Here is an 18007-nt window from a genome sequence, read left to right on the forward strand (position 1 = left end):
TAGACCACCACAGATTGACCAATTTGGAGTGGATACTAAAGCAAAAAAAAAAAAAAAAAAAAAAAAAAAAAAATCTAGCATTCTGCGGGTGGTTTGAAATGCCAGGTTTGTTTTTGTGGAGTCAGGAGTGTAATATCCTTTTTTCTGTGTGTGTGTAACCCCTGCTGAAATCTAAAGTGAAATTCAAGAGAACATGGAACTCACACGTTGAGGCTGGGCACATGCTGGTTCAGCCTGGGTGCTTTGTTTCAGGTATAAATTATACATCTCAGTGTAATTCAGAAATGACAGCTTCTATGGAGAAAGAGAAAAGATTTTTTGAGCCACAGAGAATGGTAGAATATATAGTTTTTCTAGCTCAGCCTAGGAGGCTCAGGCTGCTTTGCCTGATAGAGATGCCTTAAAAAGAAAAAATTCAGGGGTTCCCACTGTGGCTCAGTGGGTTAAGAACCCAATGTTGTCTCTGTGAGGCTTCGGGTTCCATCCCTGGCCTAGCTAAGTGGGTTAAGGATCCCTCGTTGCCACAAGCTGCAGTATGGGTCACAGATGCAGCTCGGATCTGGCATTGCCGTGACTGCGGCGGAGGCCTCAGCTGCAGCTCCGATTCAACCCCTAGCGTGGGAACTTCCATGTGATGCAGATGCCGTGCTAAAAATGAAAACAAAATTTCATTCAACAAATGTTTATGAAGTTCTTACTCTGTAGTATAGAGTTCTTCTTTTTATTAAAAATTTATCCAGCTTTATTGAGATATAACATTGTGTAAGTTTAAGGTGTACAACGTGTCGGTTTGATACATTTATGTGCTGCAGAATGATTAGCTACCGCCTCCATCCTATCACATAGTTACAATCTTTTTGGCAGTGATAGATGTAGGATAAACTCTGTCAGCAACGTTCACTGTTGTTAGCTGTAATTACTCTACTGTACATTAGATTTCCAAATTTGTTAATCTTATAATTAGAAGTTTTTATCCTCTGACCAGGATCTCTCCATTTTCCCCACTCCCAGCCCCTGGTAACCACCACTCTACTCTGTTTCTCAGGGAGAGATGCTTTAAGGCACATATCACACAAGCATTAAGATCTCGCAGTTGTTAAGTTCATTAAAAATAGTCACCTGGTAGTATAAGCTTTAAGTCCAACTATACCCATTATTTCCACAGCTTGGTATCTATAATAACAACAATAATAATCTCTCACTTGTTTAGAGTTGTCTCTCTGGATCTACAGGGGATTTCTTCCAGGACACCTTACCCCCCCACACTAAAATTCCAAAATCTGCAGCACACAAATCCCTTAGATAAAATGGTGTAGTATTTTCACATAACTTAGACACATCCTACTATGTACTTTAAATCATCTCTAGATTATTTATAATACATAAAACAATGTAAATGCTAGGTAAATAGTTGTAAATACAATGTAAGTGCTTTGTAAATAGTTGCCTCCACAACAAAGTCAAGGTTTGCTTTTTGGAATTTTTTGGACTATTTGTCCAAATATTCTCCGTCTATGGGTGCTTGAATCTGTGGATGCAGATCTCCCAGATATGGGGAGCTAACTATATATTGATTTACAGTTCATAAAGTGTTTTCACACATTATCCAACATCTGGGCTGGCTAGTAACCCTAAAGTTACTTGGTGCTTTCATGTTACTTGTCACATAGTGACCTTTGATTTCATGGGGAAAGAATCTGTCACTAATGGAATTTGTAAAGCAAATTATGCTTCAGTTTTTAAAGAATACTATTACAAAGGGAAAATTAAAAAGGGAAACCCTTGTAGCCTGTTCAGCTTTCTGGATGGTAGTGGTTGACAATTGAGAAATTTTTTTCTTTGCTGAGATAGATTTTGCTTTATTTGAGATAAGAGTCATGTTAAGAAACAACACCTGAATTAGAAAGCAGTCCTAATTTAAATTAATCTGAGCCACAAAATGGTCGATTGTTTTCAGTTTCAGAAATCTTTTCTTAGCTGCTGTGGTGCTTTATCTCTCAGTATTTTTGTATTAGTGCGAGATTTAGACTTTGCAGAAGAATATGCCAAAATATGACTTCCTATTCTTAAGCAAAACTGACAAATAGCTTTTTTCTTATTATCTTTAAATTGCAAATGTCTGAAGGTCTGTCATAATTGGATGCGTCATCCTGAGATTTAAATGCATGACAATTTTTGAACGTGATTTGAAAAATGAACACGACTCTAAGGGAGGTGGGGCAGGGCTGGCAGTAAGCGGGTAGTGCAAACAGAATTCGATATATGCGTTCTTTTCAAATAGTTATTGATTATACACATAAGTAGCCTATGCTTCCCTTTCAGAACTTTGCAGAAAACACCATGAATGAACTCCTAGGCTGGTATGGCTATGATAAGGTTGAATTGAAAGATGGTGAAGATATTGAATTCAGGAGCTACCCTACAGATGGAGAGAGCCGGCAGCACATTTCTGTTCTCAAAGGTAATGACATTTAATGTCCCTTTGTTCATGCAAAGAAGGATTAACTATCTCAACCTGCCAGAATTGAGTTGCTTTGGGACTCGTTTTGTTGATTATGCCAATGGTTGATTTAAATATACATCCCCCAGTAGTGCTTTGCCATAGGCAGAATTCTACAGACTATAAGAGCACAACATAAAACCAAAACTAGTCACAGCTTAATCTCCTTCCATCAGTGGGAGAGCTGGCTAGACAAGGGCTAGGGATCTTAAGCACACTGGTCCTGCCCACAAATGTATAGAAAGGGACAGAGTCTGCTCACATCTCCTAGTTTCCTGAGCCTTTTGATATATCAGTTGTTAAGAACTTGTGCTTCCTTTTAAGTAAAAGGTTAGATTTAGATTTTCAGACTGCAAGAGATAGTCACGGTTAGTCTGGTAATTTCTCCCCTCCCCCCCACTTTTTGATGGGAATTCTAAAGGAAAGCCCTACTTCTTTTTCTCTGTTTAAAGTTTCTGGCTTTAAACAGCTTTGGCTAGGGTAAGAAGAGTAGGTGAGCAGTAGTAGATGCTATATTATTCTATAAGATCCTATATTATTCTATAATATTCTATATTATTCTATAAGAATTTTCATCAAAGCCCAGAGAAGGAATAGAAATTAGAGGCTCGGCCATGTTGAATTAACTCTGATTCTGCTGCTGAGTAGCAGTGCCAGCTATCTCACGAGGGAAGCCTAGAACCATTGGTGGGTATGGATATGGATACTGACTTTATGAACCTAAATTCAGATCATGAGTTTGCCAAAAAAAAAAAAAAAAAAGAAAGAAAGAAAGAAAGAAAGAAAAAGGGATATGTGAAGAAGCAGCCCATTTGGGGAACTTTAATAAAATGTGGGCAAAACTAATTGTGTGTCATTATTGGCAATTTGGTCAGTATTTGCATTGCATTCAAAAAATCTATCAGCATAAACTACCCGTTCATCCGTTTTTAGTTCCAGTCTCTAAGACAGCGCTTTTCCTTCTTATGTGCCAAGCAATGAAATGTAAATGAGCTGTCCTGCAGGCTTGTGGAATTGAATGTACGTGACAAATTTTATGTTAGGTTTGCTAGGAAATTGTACACATCATGTTACGGAGATAGTATCATCAGTTTCACTGTGAATGAAAAATGCAAGTCATGAGTTCATATTCTATGAACTAATAGCTCATATAATACTTGGTCTAGGAAATAATCTTGCTTCCGGGGAACATGGAGAGAATGCAGCATATGCTACTAGAGGGAAAAAGGTATTTTTTCATACTTGAGGTTGTTTGTTTTTAATGACCCACATGAAAGGATAAAATTCACAAAGTTCATATCACTACAAGTTTTCTTTATTATCATTTTTGCTAATTTTTGATGGATATTAATGGGGTATTTGATTGGTCTACTCTGTGAAACAATTTTCCCTCCTATATTATCAGCTTCTTTCTCATTGGTTCTCTTTTTTTTTGTCTTTTCTAGGGCCGCACCCGAGGCATATGGAGGTTCCCAGGCTGGGGGTCTAATCGGAGCTGTAGCCACTGGCCTACGCCAGAGGCACAGCAACTCGGGATCCGAGCTGTGTCTGCAACCACACCATAGCTCATGGCAACACCGGATCCCTAACCCACTGAGTGAGGCCAGGGATTGAACCTGAAACCTCATGGTTTCTTTTTTCTTTTTTTTTTTTTTTGTCTTTTTTGCCATTTCTTGTGTCACTCCCGCGGCATATGGAGGTTCCCAGGCTAAGGATCTAATCAGAGCTGTAGCCGCCAGCCTACACCAGAGTCACAGCAGCGCAGGATCCGAGCCGGGTCTGCAACCCACAGCAACGCTGGATCCTTAACCACAGCTCACAGCAACGCTGGATCCTTAACCCACTGAGCAAGGCCAGGGATTGAACCCAAAACCTCATGGTTCCTAGTCGGATTTGTTAACCACTCCTGAAACCTCATGGTTTCTAGTCGGATTCATTTCCTCTGCGCCACAACGGGAACTCCTGTCATTGGTTCTTTTGATTATATTATCACCAAAGTTTATAATACAGTAGGCCCTGGTTAGAGTGCTTGGGGGCTGCTTTTTAAGATTCTTCTCTGGTAAACAGAGTGATGCCTGCTGTATATCAGTTTGTATATGGAAAAGGTTAATTGCCTCTCAGTTTTCTGTGGGCTTTTACAGTGCTAAATTTCATCACCGTGATACAGTTGAGATGTTAGCTATCATAGCGGAGTGAATTATAAAGGAGCCCATTAGAAATTTATGGTAACATGACTGAAAAGGTCCAGGATGGTCTATGGAGTTCTGGTAAAGTGTTTAAAAATTTGCAAGAAAAAGTCTGTTTTGTTCCATAGCCATTTTACTTGAGAAAAGGTAGTTATAAGGAAAATCAGTCCTTCTGTTATATTGAATGTGATTTTTTTTTTCTTTTACAGAAAATTCTTTGCCAAAACCAAAATTACCTGAGGACAGTGTTATTTCACCGTACAATATAAGCACAGGCTATTCAGGGCTTGCCACAGGAAATGGACTCAGTGACTCACCTGCAGGGTCAAAGGATCATGGCAATGTGCCCATTATTGTACCTTTAATTCCACCACCTTTCATAAAGCCGCCAGCAGGTAAGTCGCTACTGGGATTTCCAGTACTAACAATTTATAGAAAATTGTTTTGAGCATCCTATGATAATTACTAAATTATTAAATACTCAATTTTGGAAAAGGCTGCTTTAGAGACTATGTAGATAAGAAATGTTAGTATATTATTCAAAGTAATATTGCTTTATTAAGCAAATCCCCCGGTTTACTACTGCTTAGGGTGTCAACTTGCAACTGACAATAAACTTTTCCTACCCATGGCTACAAAAAAAGTTATTTTCCTTCTCTGTAATAAAGGATGAGCTAATTAAAAATAAGATACTGGCTGGTTAGCAAGAAAAACAAGGAACCGTGTTCGAACTGAGTGGTGGTCCGGTGAGGATCATGTCTCCTCTGTGGGTTTTCCAAAGGAGGGCGGGCAGTTTTAAGGCTTGTGGTGCAGGCATATTCCTCAGTGTGCCTTCTTCCAAATCCACTTAAGAAACAACCTAGGTCACCCATCTCTGCTATAGAGTTCTTTCTAATTCCTGGAAAGCTTTCTTTGGGAGCTTAAAAAAAAAAAATGGAGATCTGAATTTCACTTGCATGAAAATGTAATCAGTTCTTTTATATTTCTAGAAAATTAGGTGGTAGCGTATTACGCTAGATGGCAATGGGCTGAGTATGATGTCATATTGAAAGCTAGCTTACAGTTACGTTCCAGACAGAGAATGAAGTTCGGTAATATTGTATTTGGCTTGAAGTGTTAGAATTATGCTAGAATGCTTAATTGCTATGCTAGTTATTTTTCTGTATGTTGAATTGAACAGTGATAAATACTGAGTTTTGATAGCAGTACTTCCTGCAACTCATAAAGGTAATTAATGCTTGCGCTTTTTTAAAGGCAGATAGACGTTTGGTTGTATTTCTGTAAACAGTGAAGGTATTTGTAGATATAAATTCCTGGGCTTATGTTATAGATAAGTGTTACTAACATCTTCCCTCATGGTGCAGGCACACTGTCTTGCTTAGCCTATGATGTTTTAACAGCAAAAGTTTCCTTTCATACAGGGTCCTCAGATATGTCATTAAAATCCATTTACCTATCAAAATCACTTCTAATCATGTTTGTCTGCTAAATACTAATGTAATTTGTGTACCATATTAATTTTGTCTTTCTGATGCCACGATTCTTTTGTTGATTGTTTTGTGGTGCAGAAGGGCCCAAATTTATCTCCTAAAGGTCACAGAACTATTTTGCATAGGACAGCTGAAGAGAGGGTAATTTTGTAAATGTAGGGATCATGCTGGAATGTATCCCCAGTGGCTTATGTGAGTGGTGATGAGGAAGGGGGTATCAATAAAGCAATGTGAATACGTGAAAAGAACACAGCCTTCAGATTGAGATGGATTGGGTTCAAATATAAGCCTTGCCATTTACCAGCTCTGTGAATGTGGACAAGTTACATAATTTCCCTATCCATAAAATGGGGATCACACTTTTACCTCATGGGATAGTTGTGGTCCTGAGATGAGAAAATGTACGTAAAGCACCAGCATAGTGCTTGCCACATGAAAACCATTTAGTAAACACCATGCCTGTTTTCCTTTTTTTTTTTTTTTAAGTCCTTATTCTGTCCTCAAGTTATCATGCACATAATTTCTGCATAAAAAGGTGTGCATCCAAATGCAAATTCCCCCCTAAGATTTATTTGAGCAGAGCAAACAGCTCTAGAAATTAGCATAGCTGAGGCTAACATGAGTTTGGCATGCCAAAAAACCTGCCCTGGAGTTTCCTGCTGAGCCAGCCACGTGGAATTCAAGCACACAGCTCCTATTTAACTCTAATTCCACATCAGATCAGGAAATAAATATGCAAAGGATAGAGGCCAAAAATTGAGCCTTGGAAGTCTTAGATGTAGGAACGCTGAGGAATTAGAAGCCAGAGTAACTGAACACCAGTGGTTTTATGCTGTCTTCCATGGAACTCCAAGCAAGGCACCCATCTGTTGAAAACAGAATGTAGGGAAGGACATATTTAATTTTCTGCATCTGCTCTAAACCCTGACTCCTTCCTACTCCAGGTTTCTCTATGACAGGACACAGATACACAAAGGTTCTCTGCTTTCAAGGAGCTTTGTCTGTTATTCATTCTCTAAGCAGAGACTTAGAGGACCAATGAATTTTGATTTAGTCATGTTATCTTGTGCAGGTGTTGGCAAACTTTTTCTGTAAAGGGCCGGAGAGTATTTTAGCCTTTGTGCTTTACTGCCTCTTATCACAACCACCGACCTCTGCTGTGGTAGCAGAAATAGGTAGTACATAAACAAATGGACGTGGCTGTGTTCTAATAAATCTTAATTTACAAAACAGGCAAGTCGGGGGTGGGGGGTGTTGGCTTGGGGACAATAGCTTGCTGACTCTTGCACAAGGGTAAGATTGGCCAAAGTTTCATGATAATTGGAAGGCGAATAGAGTTTCTAAGAGTCAACCTAAGAGCTTTGATAGGGTGCTCTGTGTAATAGCATAAGGAAGGGACAGGAACAGGGCAGGAAAATAGCAGGGTTTTCAGGGATGCAGTGTGCTCTGGCATGTACTAGGTGCTCCACCAGCATTTGCTGTGTAAAAGAATGAATGAGGAGTTCTTGTTGCGGCTCAGTGGAAACAAATCTGACTAATATCCATGAAGACGCAGGGTTGAACACCGGCCACGCTCAGTGGGTTAAGGATCCGGCATTGCCGTGAGCTGTGGTGTAAGTCGCAGACGCAGCTCGGATCTGGCATTTTTGTGGCTGTGATGTAGGCTGGTGGCTACAGCTCCAATTCGACCCCTAGCCTGGGAACCTCTGTAGGAGGTGGGTGCGGCCCTAAAAAGACAATAAAAATAAAAGAATGAATGAGTGACTAATATTCAAATTACTACTGCACAGGCATAGGATAATACCACCTTCATTCACTCCGAAAGTGAATCTTGTTTGGGTAAGTCCCAACCTCTCTGTTTGTCCATTGTCTCCCTGACAGTTATATGAGTACTTATCAATAGATAAGCATAAAGTCTGCAAATTATCCACAACCCTCCCTCTAGTTAATCATTTCATTCCTTCTTTTGGTAAAACTTTTACCAGAGTTGTTATTCAAGGTAATTGAGTTGAAGGACAGTCGCTGTCAATTTTCTAGCTCGCTGTGGGTTAACATGGAGTTCCTGAGGCAAACTAATAAGTGATACAGTGGCTAGAAGCAAAAGGCTTCTTGAGCAATTCCCTTTGTGGCCCAGTGGGTTAAGGACCTGACCTAGTCTCTGTGAAGATGCTGGTTTGATCCCTGGCCTCGCTCAGTGAGTTAAGGATCCAGCATTGCCACGAGCTGCAGTGTAAGTCACAGATGTGGCTCAGATCCTGCCTTGCCGTGGCTGTGGTGTAGGCTGGCAGCTGCAGCTCCGATTTAACCCCTAGCCTGGGAACTTCCATATGCTGCAGGTGCGGCTGTAAAAAGACCAAAAAAAAGCCTCCTTGATAATCAGCCCCTGAATAGAGTTGACTGTGTCATGCATGTGTCCGTCCACCTCTTGGGACAGGGATGACAAGGACTGCATGTATGCTTTGGATTTCTGGTGAGGAAATAGCTATTAGTGGTCAAATTATTCCTGTTGTACTGTAAACCAGCTATGTGAAAATGCTGATAATACTTTTGTTTGTGTTAAACCCTTTATAGTTTGTGAAACTCATTCAAATTTATTATTTTTTTAATTTGGTCTTTATAATAACCCTGGGAGATAGCATTTTAGATATCATTGAATAAAGAACTGAAGCTCAAATAGGTTAAATGGCTTTCTCAAGGTCAGGTCGCTTCTAAGTACTTCAGTCAAGACTAGTGCTAATGTCTTCTGACTCCTAACCCAGTGTTCTTTTTATTTTATTTTATGTTTTTATTATTATTACTTTTTTTTGGTCTTTTTTGCCATTTCTAGGGCCGCTCCTGCGGCATATGGAGGTTCCCAGGCTAGGGGTCCAGTCGGAGCTATAGCCGCTGGCCTCCGCCAGAGCCACAGCAACGCAGGATCCGAGCCACATCTGCAACCTACACCACAGCTCATGGCAACGCCGGTTCCTTAACCCACTGAGCAAGGCCAGGGATCGAACCCAAAACCTTATGGTTCCTAGTCGGATTTGTTAACCGAGCCACGACGGGAACTCCCAGGGTTCTTTTTAATATAAAGTTGCCTTTTCTGCATATTTACACAAAACTTACATAGACTGTATCAGAATAAGAATACTTATTATCCTGCTACTTCAGATTTTCTAGTGACAGGGGATGCAGCTTGTTCCTGCAAAAGGTTATTTTTTTCAAGTCTACATCCTTAGGGAGACATGATGAGTTCTCTGATTCTGAGTATCTGTGGTTCTGTGAACCTGGATAACCTATTCGTAGCAAAACCCAAGCTTGGTTTTAACGTCTTGCCATCAGAGACAAGTTGCTTTTCCTCTGAGGTGCCAGAGGGCTCCATCTGGTCAGGCACTAGCTCCAGAGAGTGTTTCATGTGCTCAGGCAGGCTCACCCCTGGATCCTGTCCACGTCTGGCAGCCAGTGGGCCCAGTGGAATACTCGTGATCGGAACACGGTGATACCATACTCATTTGGATTTCCATTCTCCTTTTGCACAGCTGCAGACAGAAGTGTGGGTGTAGCTTATTCCTGGGCCTGGGGAACTGCCTGTCTGCTCCTGTGCCCCCTTTCTGTCAGAGAAGGGGAACTCCTTGTGCTTTGGTGGTTACCACATGCATTGACCCTGCTCTGGCTGCACATGTTTGCATCCAGCTTCATCTGATTTCCAAAGCTAAGCTGCCCTTCCCCCCTCAGAGACAGAATCTGCCCCTTGGCGTAGGGTTTGTGACATCACAGTCGTTACTATGGTAATAGACTTGTTATAAACACAGAATAATAGCCCCACTTTACTTTTTTTTCCCTTCTAAGCAGCGAAGGGAATCACCATGAGCCTTAAATAAGAATCACAGACTTTTTGCAGACTCTGGAAGTGGGCAGAATAAGGTTTTGCCACACAGAATCACCTAAAATAATAACTTGTAAAAATAATATTAGAAAATAATAGAAAGTACCAACCAACTCTTTTTGTTAGATGCATGCATTCCTTTATCCTTTAAGTTAGAATGAATATGAAAACCTCTTTCTTTGCTCATTTAAAAAAAATCACAGCATGAGCATAGTCTGAAGTGACAGAATATATATCAGCAAGAATTTTGAAAGATAACTCAGGTTAATTACATTGTAACCTTGCTGTAATTCTTCTCATATTAGAGATCTTAATAAGGGTTCAACCCTATGGGACTTCATTCAGAGAGAGTTGTACCAGTGAAGGACTTTGAGCATGGATTCTAAGAGCTGTATAATAGCGAGTCTCCATACTTAGGCCTGCCCTGCTCCCCCAAGTTTGACTATTGAAGTAAAGGCATTCAAAATGAATTTTAAATATGGTTTTTTTAAACAAAGATCTTATATTGGTCTTTGTTGCTTTTCAAGTGTAATAGCTCCCAGTTCCATTGACCAGACAGACATCAGCCCTCTGCAGTGGTTGGATAAGCTTGGGTCTCCCCCACCTTGCCCACCTCTGGTTAAAGTAATCACCTGGGGCTCAAACCAAGATTTTTTTATCTCCTGGTTTCAGACTTGCTCCATGAACAACATTTTGCTTCCAAGACTTAAAAAAATCAATAAACAAGAGTACTTGTTTTTATTCACGAGATAAAGATGAAATGCAGTGACTTTGCTAGTGCAAATTTCACTGAACCCAGCTACAGAAAACACCGTCTCTAGGAAATGATATTTTAGATCCGAGTCTTTCACAGGCTCTTCCAGAGGCTTACGACGTGCATATTACAAGTCCAGAATCCCTCTAAATCCTTGAATACCTTAAAATAAAATGAAATGTGAAAAAAAGAGGGAATATACTTTTCTGGATGAATTTATGTGGCAGTTTTGAATAAAACCTTTTACCTCAAATGGTAAGTGACCTTATTTTTATTCCCTAGTCTGTTCCCATGTGTGAGGTGAAAGGTAGAGACTGTCCACACAGCAGGTTTATGTGAAGGGCCAGGCTCCTAAGACCAGCTTGGTGTCTGTGTGCAGGAACATCTTGCCTTTCTTGGAAAACAATGACCATTCCATGTCTTCCAGGATGGTTTACTTTCAGTGAGCTTTCCAAAGTTGTGTTTGGTCATAGTCATGGAAATATGATCTATTTTTTCAGGCAAATCTGGACATTCTTAAGGGGTTATAAGAAAGGGGCTCTAAGGAACCATTAGCTTAACTGAGAATATGGAAACATTCACGTGATCTGCTAAGCTCTGTGGATATAGCTGAGTAACCCATAGTTAATAAGCATGTTACTTTTTGGCTCTTGTAATTCTGACATGGAGCTGTGCTTACAGGGAAGTGGGAATCAGAATGTGGTTTGCATTATGATCATTATTTATTTTATCTGTTATTCAATATTCTTGGGGCTTGCATATAAATGCTGTATTCCAAATAGCCATTGAGAAAACAGGGTTTAATAAAAATTGCTTTGCCATTTGTTTATTTGTCCAACTTTTAAAATATGATTATCAAATAAAATTACCTAGAGTTAATGGGATTTGGATGACTTACTATTTATGTAGCAGATACATTTCTCAACAGAAAGAAGAGGTTCACTGAACCCACACATGTGGAGACTTTTTCAAACCACTTAGGACAAGGACAGGAGGAATGGTGAATGGCAGGAATAGGAGTAGTTAATAACGGTATTGATATAATCTCATCATAACTAATATTTTTGAGCACTTATGGGCCAGACATTGTGTTAATAGATTATCTCCTCTAATTTTCATAACTCTGGGTGGATGCTATGATTAACCTTGTTTTACAGATGAGGAGACTGAGACTCAGGAAAGTTAAGCAACTCACCTGAGGTCACACATGTAATAAGTGGCGAGACTGATTATTGAACTTTGGAACAGTGTCTCTTTAACTCGTATTCATATTACTGGATCATCCAAAACACCATGTCAGTCTTTCAGTCAATAATGTATCTACTGAATGTTCTTCACATTGTATGAGGTAACACACATACGCTATATGTATGTATGTGTGTGTGTGTGTGTGTGTGTGTGTGTATAAAATTCCTGGCCATCAAAAACTTACGGTGTAAGTGTTCCTATTATGGCTCAGTGGGTTAAAAACCTGACTAGTATCCATGAGGATGCAGGTTTGATCCCTGGCCTCACTCAATGGGTTAAGGATCCAGCATTGCTACAAGCTGCGGTATAGGTCATAGATACAACTCAGATCTGTGGCTGTGGCATAGGCCAGCAGCTGCAGCTCCAATTTGACTCCTAGCCTGGAAACTTCCATATGCCGCAGGTGTGGCCTGAACAGAAAACAAAAACAAAAAACTTAGTGGACTTGGCATATAATCAAAATATCACACTAGTTTGACTTTGAAAAGTATGATGTAATTTTAGTAACATACGGAGGGTGCAGGGTGGGAGTAGAAGGGCAGTTAAAGTCTTACTAAAACAAGACTATAGGCAGATAATCAGGAACGGTTAAATTTGTACAGTTGAGGATAAATGGCATCTGAAAGAAAATAGGCTAGGAAATAATTATTTGAAATTCAAGATGATAAAAAGACACAAAATGAAGCCTTATTGGCAAAGTAGGAAGAGAAGGGAACTTCCATACTATGACATAGATTTTAGCTACTATGATATGGATCCTCTTTTATCTTTCTTTATACTGTCAAGGGATCTTGAAAAGGTACAAGTCAAACTTCAGTATGTTTAGTCATTCTTTTTTTTTTTTTGTCTTTTTGCATTTTCTAGGGCCGCTTCCCATGGCATATGGAGGTTCCCAGGCTAGGGGTCTAATTGGAGCTGTAGCCGCCGGCCTACACCAGAGCCACAGCAACTCAGGATCCAAGTCATGTCTGCAAACTACACGACAGCTCATGGCAACGCCGGATCCTTAACCCACTGAGCAAGGCCAGGGATGGAACCCGCAACCTCATGGTTCCTAGTCGGATTCATTAACCACTGCGCCACGACAGGAACTCCTGTTTAGTCATTCTTAATGCCAAGTGGAATGTGTAGCTTGAATGGTAGCATGTTATGGTAGAAAGACTACCAGAGCAAGAACCAGGAGATCTGGATTGTTAATGTTTGCTCTGCCATTTACTGGCTGTATCACCTTGGGTAAGCCACTTAGCCTCTCTGAAACTCAGTTTCCTTGTCTGATTTAGTTTAGGAATATGTAATATCCCTGCATTTATAAAATATTGGTTTTGTGACTGGTATAGTGAATTCTATGCTTTGAAAGCCAATTCTATGATTTGAAAGGATCTATTTTAATACACCGTAATGTGTATCTGTAATTGATTGAATGTATTTTTTTTTGATTGAATGTATTTAAAGCAAACTATCTATATGTGTAGTTATAGCAGCTGAAAGTCTGATGGAAGATTTATGCTGCTTAGGACAACTTTCAGTGATTGTTAATTTTTACTCTGAAAGAATGACTTGAAATAATAGATTTAAAATTTAGCAAAAGTGCTAGAAAGCATAAAATATGAGTAAATAAAAAGACAATGTCACCCATGTGTTATTAAACCTAATCATTTTGATGTTATACATAAGTTGTGATCACTGGAAGTAATTCCAAGAATGTCTGCAAAAGAGAAATCACATTATGTGAAATTTAATTCACCAAAACAGGCACAAGAAGAAATAGAAAACCTGAGTAGTCCTACTTTTCCCAAGTAGTAAGGAGAATAAATAAATCATTTTACAAAGACCATTCTAGATCAGATAGCTTGCCTCAGTGTTTAAAGTCTACCATTTAAGGAAAAAATGAAACCTAACTTAGATAAACTCTCCTAGAGAATAGAAATCATTTTATGATTTCAATATGACCTTGATCCCATCACATGACAAGGGCATTAGAAGTAAAAATGATAATTTAATGTGATTAGATTACATTAAAATGGAAAACGTCTCATCATGAACAATTATTCAAAAGTCCTGAACAAAATCATAGCAAACCAAAGTCAGTGGTATAAACAATAGGATAATCTACAAATGACTAATGTGGATTTTTTTCTAGGAATGCAAGTTTGATTTAAATTTTAAAAATTAGTCAGTACAATTAACCACATTAACAGAACAAAATAAACCCTCATATAATATTCTCAATAGATTCAGAAACATAATTTGGTAAAATTTAACACAATAATAAAAACTCTTGACAAAGTAGGAATAGAATGGAACTTGCACAATATGACAAAAAGTATCCCCTCAAAACTTAGAGCAAAACATCATTCTTATGGTGAACTACTGACAGCTTTCCTCCTGAGATCAAGAATAAGATAAAGATAACCATATCGCCACTTCTATTTAATTTTATACTAGAATGTAATAAGGCAAGGAAAAGAAGCAAAAATAGAAGTTTGAAAGATAGAAATGCGATTTTGTTTAGAATCTCTCTCCCCTATCGATGTACAAGTAAGCTATTATAATTAATAAATGCATTTATCAAGGTCTAAACACAGTCAATACCCCCAGATCCGTTCTTTGTGTATATGCCAGACATACATGCACGCGCACGCGCGCACACACATATACACACACACACACACTTTAAAATACCATTTAAAATAGCATCAAAGCATCATATACCCAAGGGATAAAAACTAACAAAATGTGTGCAGGATTGTTACACAGGGAACCATATACATTGCTGAGAGAAATTAAAGAGAGCGTAAATCAATGAAGTGACACACCATGTTTCTGGATTTGAGACTAAATATTCTAAAAAGGCAGATTCTTCCTAAATTTATCTATTTATTTAGTTCAATGCTGATAAAAATTTTAGCATAAAATGTTGTGGAAATTAAAATCTGTTTATAAAATATAAATCAATATGCAAAGGGGAAAGAATGAAAACTATGTTGAATAAAGTTGGAAGACTCATACTCTCAGATCTCAACATTTATTCTATGGGTAGAATAATGATTAATCAATTTATTGTTATTATTATTGTTAATTGTTGCTAGTGGTGTTATTCTTCTTTTGACCGTATTTAAAATCACCCTTTAGGAATCTATGGATCTAAGTTTGAGATATTAAAGAGGAAAAACACTTCCTGTTTCACTTTAGTTCTTTTTTTGGTTTAATTTTTGTAAAGAACCTTTCCTTGGAATTATGAAATATATACCTTTTGTAAAAATGCATAAAACATAAATTATTCTTTTTTTTGTTGTTGTTGGTCTTTTTAGAGCTGTACCTGTAGCATATGGAGGTTCCCAGACCAGGGGTCAAATTTGAGCTGTCGCTGCTGGCCTGTGCCACAGCAACGTGGGATCCAGCCTGCGTCTGCAACCTACACCACTGTTCATGGCAATGCCAGATCCTTAACCCCCTGAGCAAGTCCAGGGATTGAACCTGCATACTCATGGATCCTAGTCAGATTAGTTTCAACTGAGCCATGGCAGGAACTCCACAAATTCTTTACAAATAGTGATTCTTGTGTACTCTGTGCTTCTTTCCTCTGTGAGGTAACCACTTTTTTTGGTAATCATTAACTTCCTTTCTTCTATAGCTTATTTATTTATTTTAACTTTGTATTATCTCCAACTCACTGTCCCCTTGCCCCTTCTCTTCTCTTCTATAGTTTAAACACCTCAGTATGCCTCCCTAAGTAATAGGGTTTATTTTTTGCTTGTTTTTGGACTTTAGATAATGAAATTAAGGTGGCCAGGTGGCCAGCTTCCAAGATGGCCCCCAGTGCTCAGCCTCCTGGTGGTGTCTTCCTACATTCAATCAGGGGTGATCTGTGCGGCTAACTTCTAAGGTTATCTCTCAGATTGTTCACTCTGGGGGAAGCATGAGGAAGGTCAAGCAGTCCTGTGAAGAGGTCCATGTGGACAGGGGCTGAGGCATCCTACCAATAGCCAGCTCTATCCTGCCAGCCCTGTGTCTGAACCACCTTAGAAGTGGATCCCTCAGCCTGAGTCAAGCCTGCAGATGACCGCAGCCCCCAAAGACTCTTGATTGTTATCTCATGCACAATCCTGAGCCAGAATTATTCCAAATCGTCCTCAAATATCTGACGCACAGAAACCATGAGCAATAATAAATGATTTCTGTTGAATTAAAAGAGATAATGAGGTAGTGATATAAAGATATACATATAAACCATTGCAATAGAATCCAGAAACAAATCCAAATAGATACTTAATTTATGACAAATGTATCAGTCAGCTTGGGTTTCCGCAATAACATACCACAGCTCGGATGGCTTAAATAACCAAGATTAAATTTCTTACAATTCTGAAAAATGGAAGTCCAAGATCAGGGTCATCAAATTTGTATCTGGTAAAAACTCTGTGAGTTGCAGGTGGTTGCCTTTTCCCTGTGTCCTCAAATGGCACAGAGAGATCGCAAGTTCTTTTGTGTCTTTTCTTATAAGGGCACTAGTCCTGTCAGACAAAGGCCCCACCCTCATGACTTCATCTAACCGTAATTAACTCTCAAAAACCCCATATCCAGATAGCATCACACTGGAAGTTAGAGCTTCAACACGAGTTCTGGAGAGACACATTCCATCCATAACAGTAAAGATGACAATGTAGAGCAGCGAGGAAAGAATAGTCTTTTCAGTAAATGAGCTTTTGGGGAAAAAAATGTATGTTGATTCTTTACTTCACACCATTTACAAAAATCAGTTCTAGATGGATCTAAATGTGACAGGTAGAACAACAGAGCTTGTAGAAGAAAGCCTAGGAGAATATATTTATGATCTACGCCAAATATTTCTTAAACTATACACCACAAGCACTGACCATAAACAAAAAGGTTGATAAAATAGATTGTTATAAAGCTAAGAATTTGTTTTGATTAAAACACATCTTTCAAAAGAAAAATGGCAAATCACTGAGTGGGAGATGATGTTTGTAATACATGTCCCACAAAAACTCATATTCACAATATATGAAGAACTTCTAGAAATAGAAAAGAAAATAGCCCAATAGAAAAATGAGCCAAAAATATAAATAGGCCCTTCACCAAAGAAAACATCCAAGTGACTCATAAACATATTAAAAGTTGGCTAATCTCATTAGTCACTGGGAAAATAAAATATAAACTCATAGTGAGATGCCAGTACACAAACATTAGAATGGCTAAAATGAAAAGGACTGACAATACCCAGTGTTGAGCAGGATGTAGAACAACCAGAACTCTCATGCATTGCTGGTAAGAGTATAAATCAGTATAATCTTTTTTGTTTTTTTTTAGTATGATTACTCTTGAAAGCTGATTGCCAGTATCTATGAATGTTCAACATATACTTATCCTATTATCCAATAATTCCATCCTAGGTATATACTCAACATAAATGTGTGGATATATACATATATATGTGCATGAGTGTGTGTATGCCAAAAGATTTGGAAGAGCCTTTAAAGTAGCATTTATTCATAATAGCTAAAAATTGGAACAGCTTAAATGCTCATCAACAATAGTTAGTATTTTCTCCTAGAGGTTCCTTGGATGGGCTTAGGTAGGTGAGTGTAGGCCTTGAAATTGTGTGTATATCATATATGCATAATTCAGAAAAAAGATCCTTGTCTCAAGAAATATTGTCTTTGCTATAGAGCCCTAGATTTCAAAAAAAAATTTTTTAACTCATTCTCTTGACTTCAGCAACTAAATGTAATTTAAACATTTTTATCCTGTGTCCAGTCTGCTCATAGCTTTCTTAAATCAAGTATTTAACATCTCATCATTCCTTATTATTAAGGAATTAACATCTATTCACATGAATTATATCATGATGAAACCTAAAAATTAATTTATAGGTGTAAGACATAAATCTCTCTCTCAGTGATCTACTTGAGGCTGCTTTTGATGTGGTATAAAGTAGAG

General features: G+C 38.6%; 1 protein-coding gene across 2 annotated transcripts in view; it reads left to right on the forward strand.

Moving 5' to 3' along the window:
• Positions 1-18007, forward strand: part of SOBP (sine oculis binding protein homolog) — a 172912-nt gene that overhangs the window by 12712 nt on the left and 142193 nt on the right. For both annotated transcript variants that reach the window (XM_003121331.6, XM_013992735.2), the window contains exons 2-3: positions 2323-2461; positions 4896-5081. In XM_003121331.6, coding sequence (XP_003121379.3) covers positions 2323-2461; positions 4896-5081 — 325 coding nt within the window. The remainder of the gene's footprint in view (positions 1-2322; positions 2462-4895; positions 5082-18007) is intronic.

Source organism: Sus scrofa, chromosome 1 (assembly GCF_000003025.6).
Source record: "Sus scrofa isolate TJ Tabasco breed Duroc chromosome 1, Sscrofa11.1, whole genome shotgun sequence".
NCBI lineage: Eukaryota > Metazoa > Chordata > Mammalia > Artiodactyla > Suidae > Sus > Sus scrofa.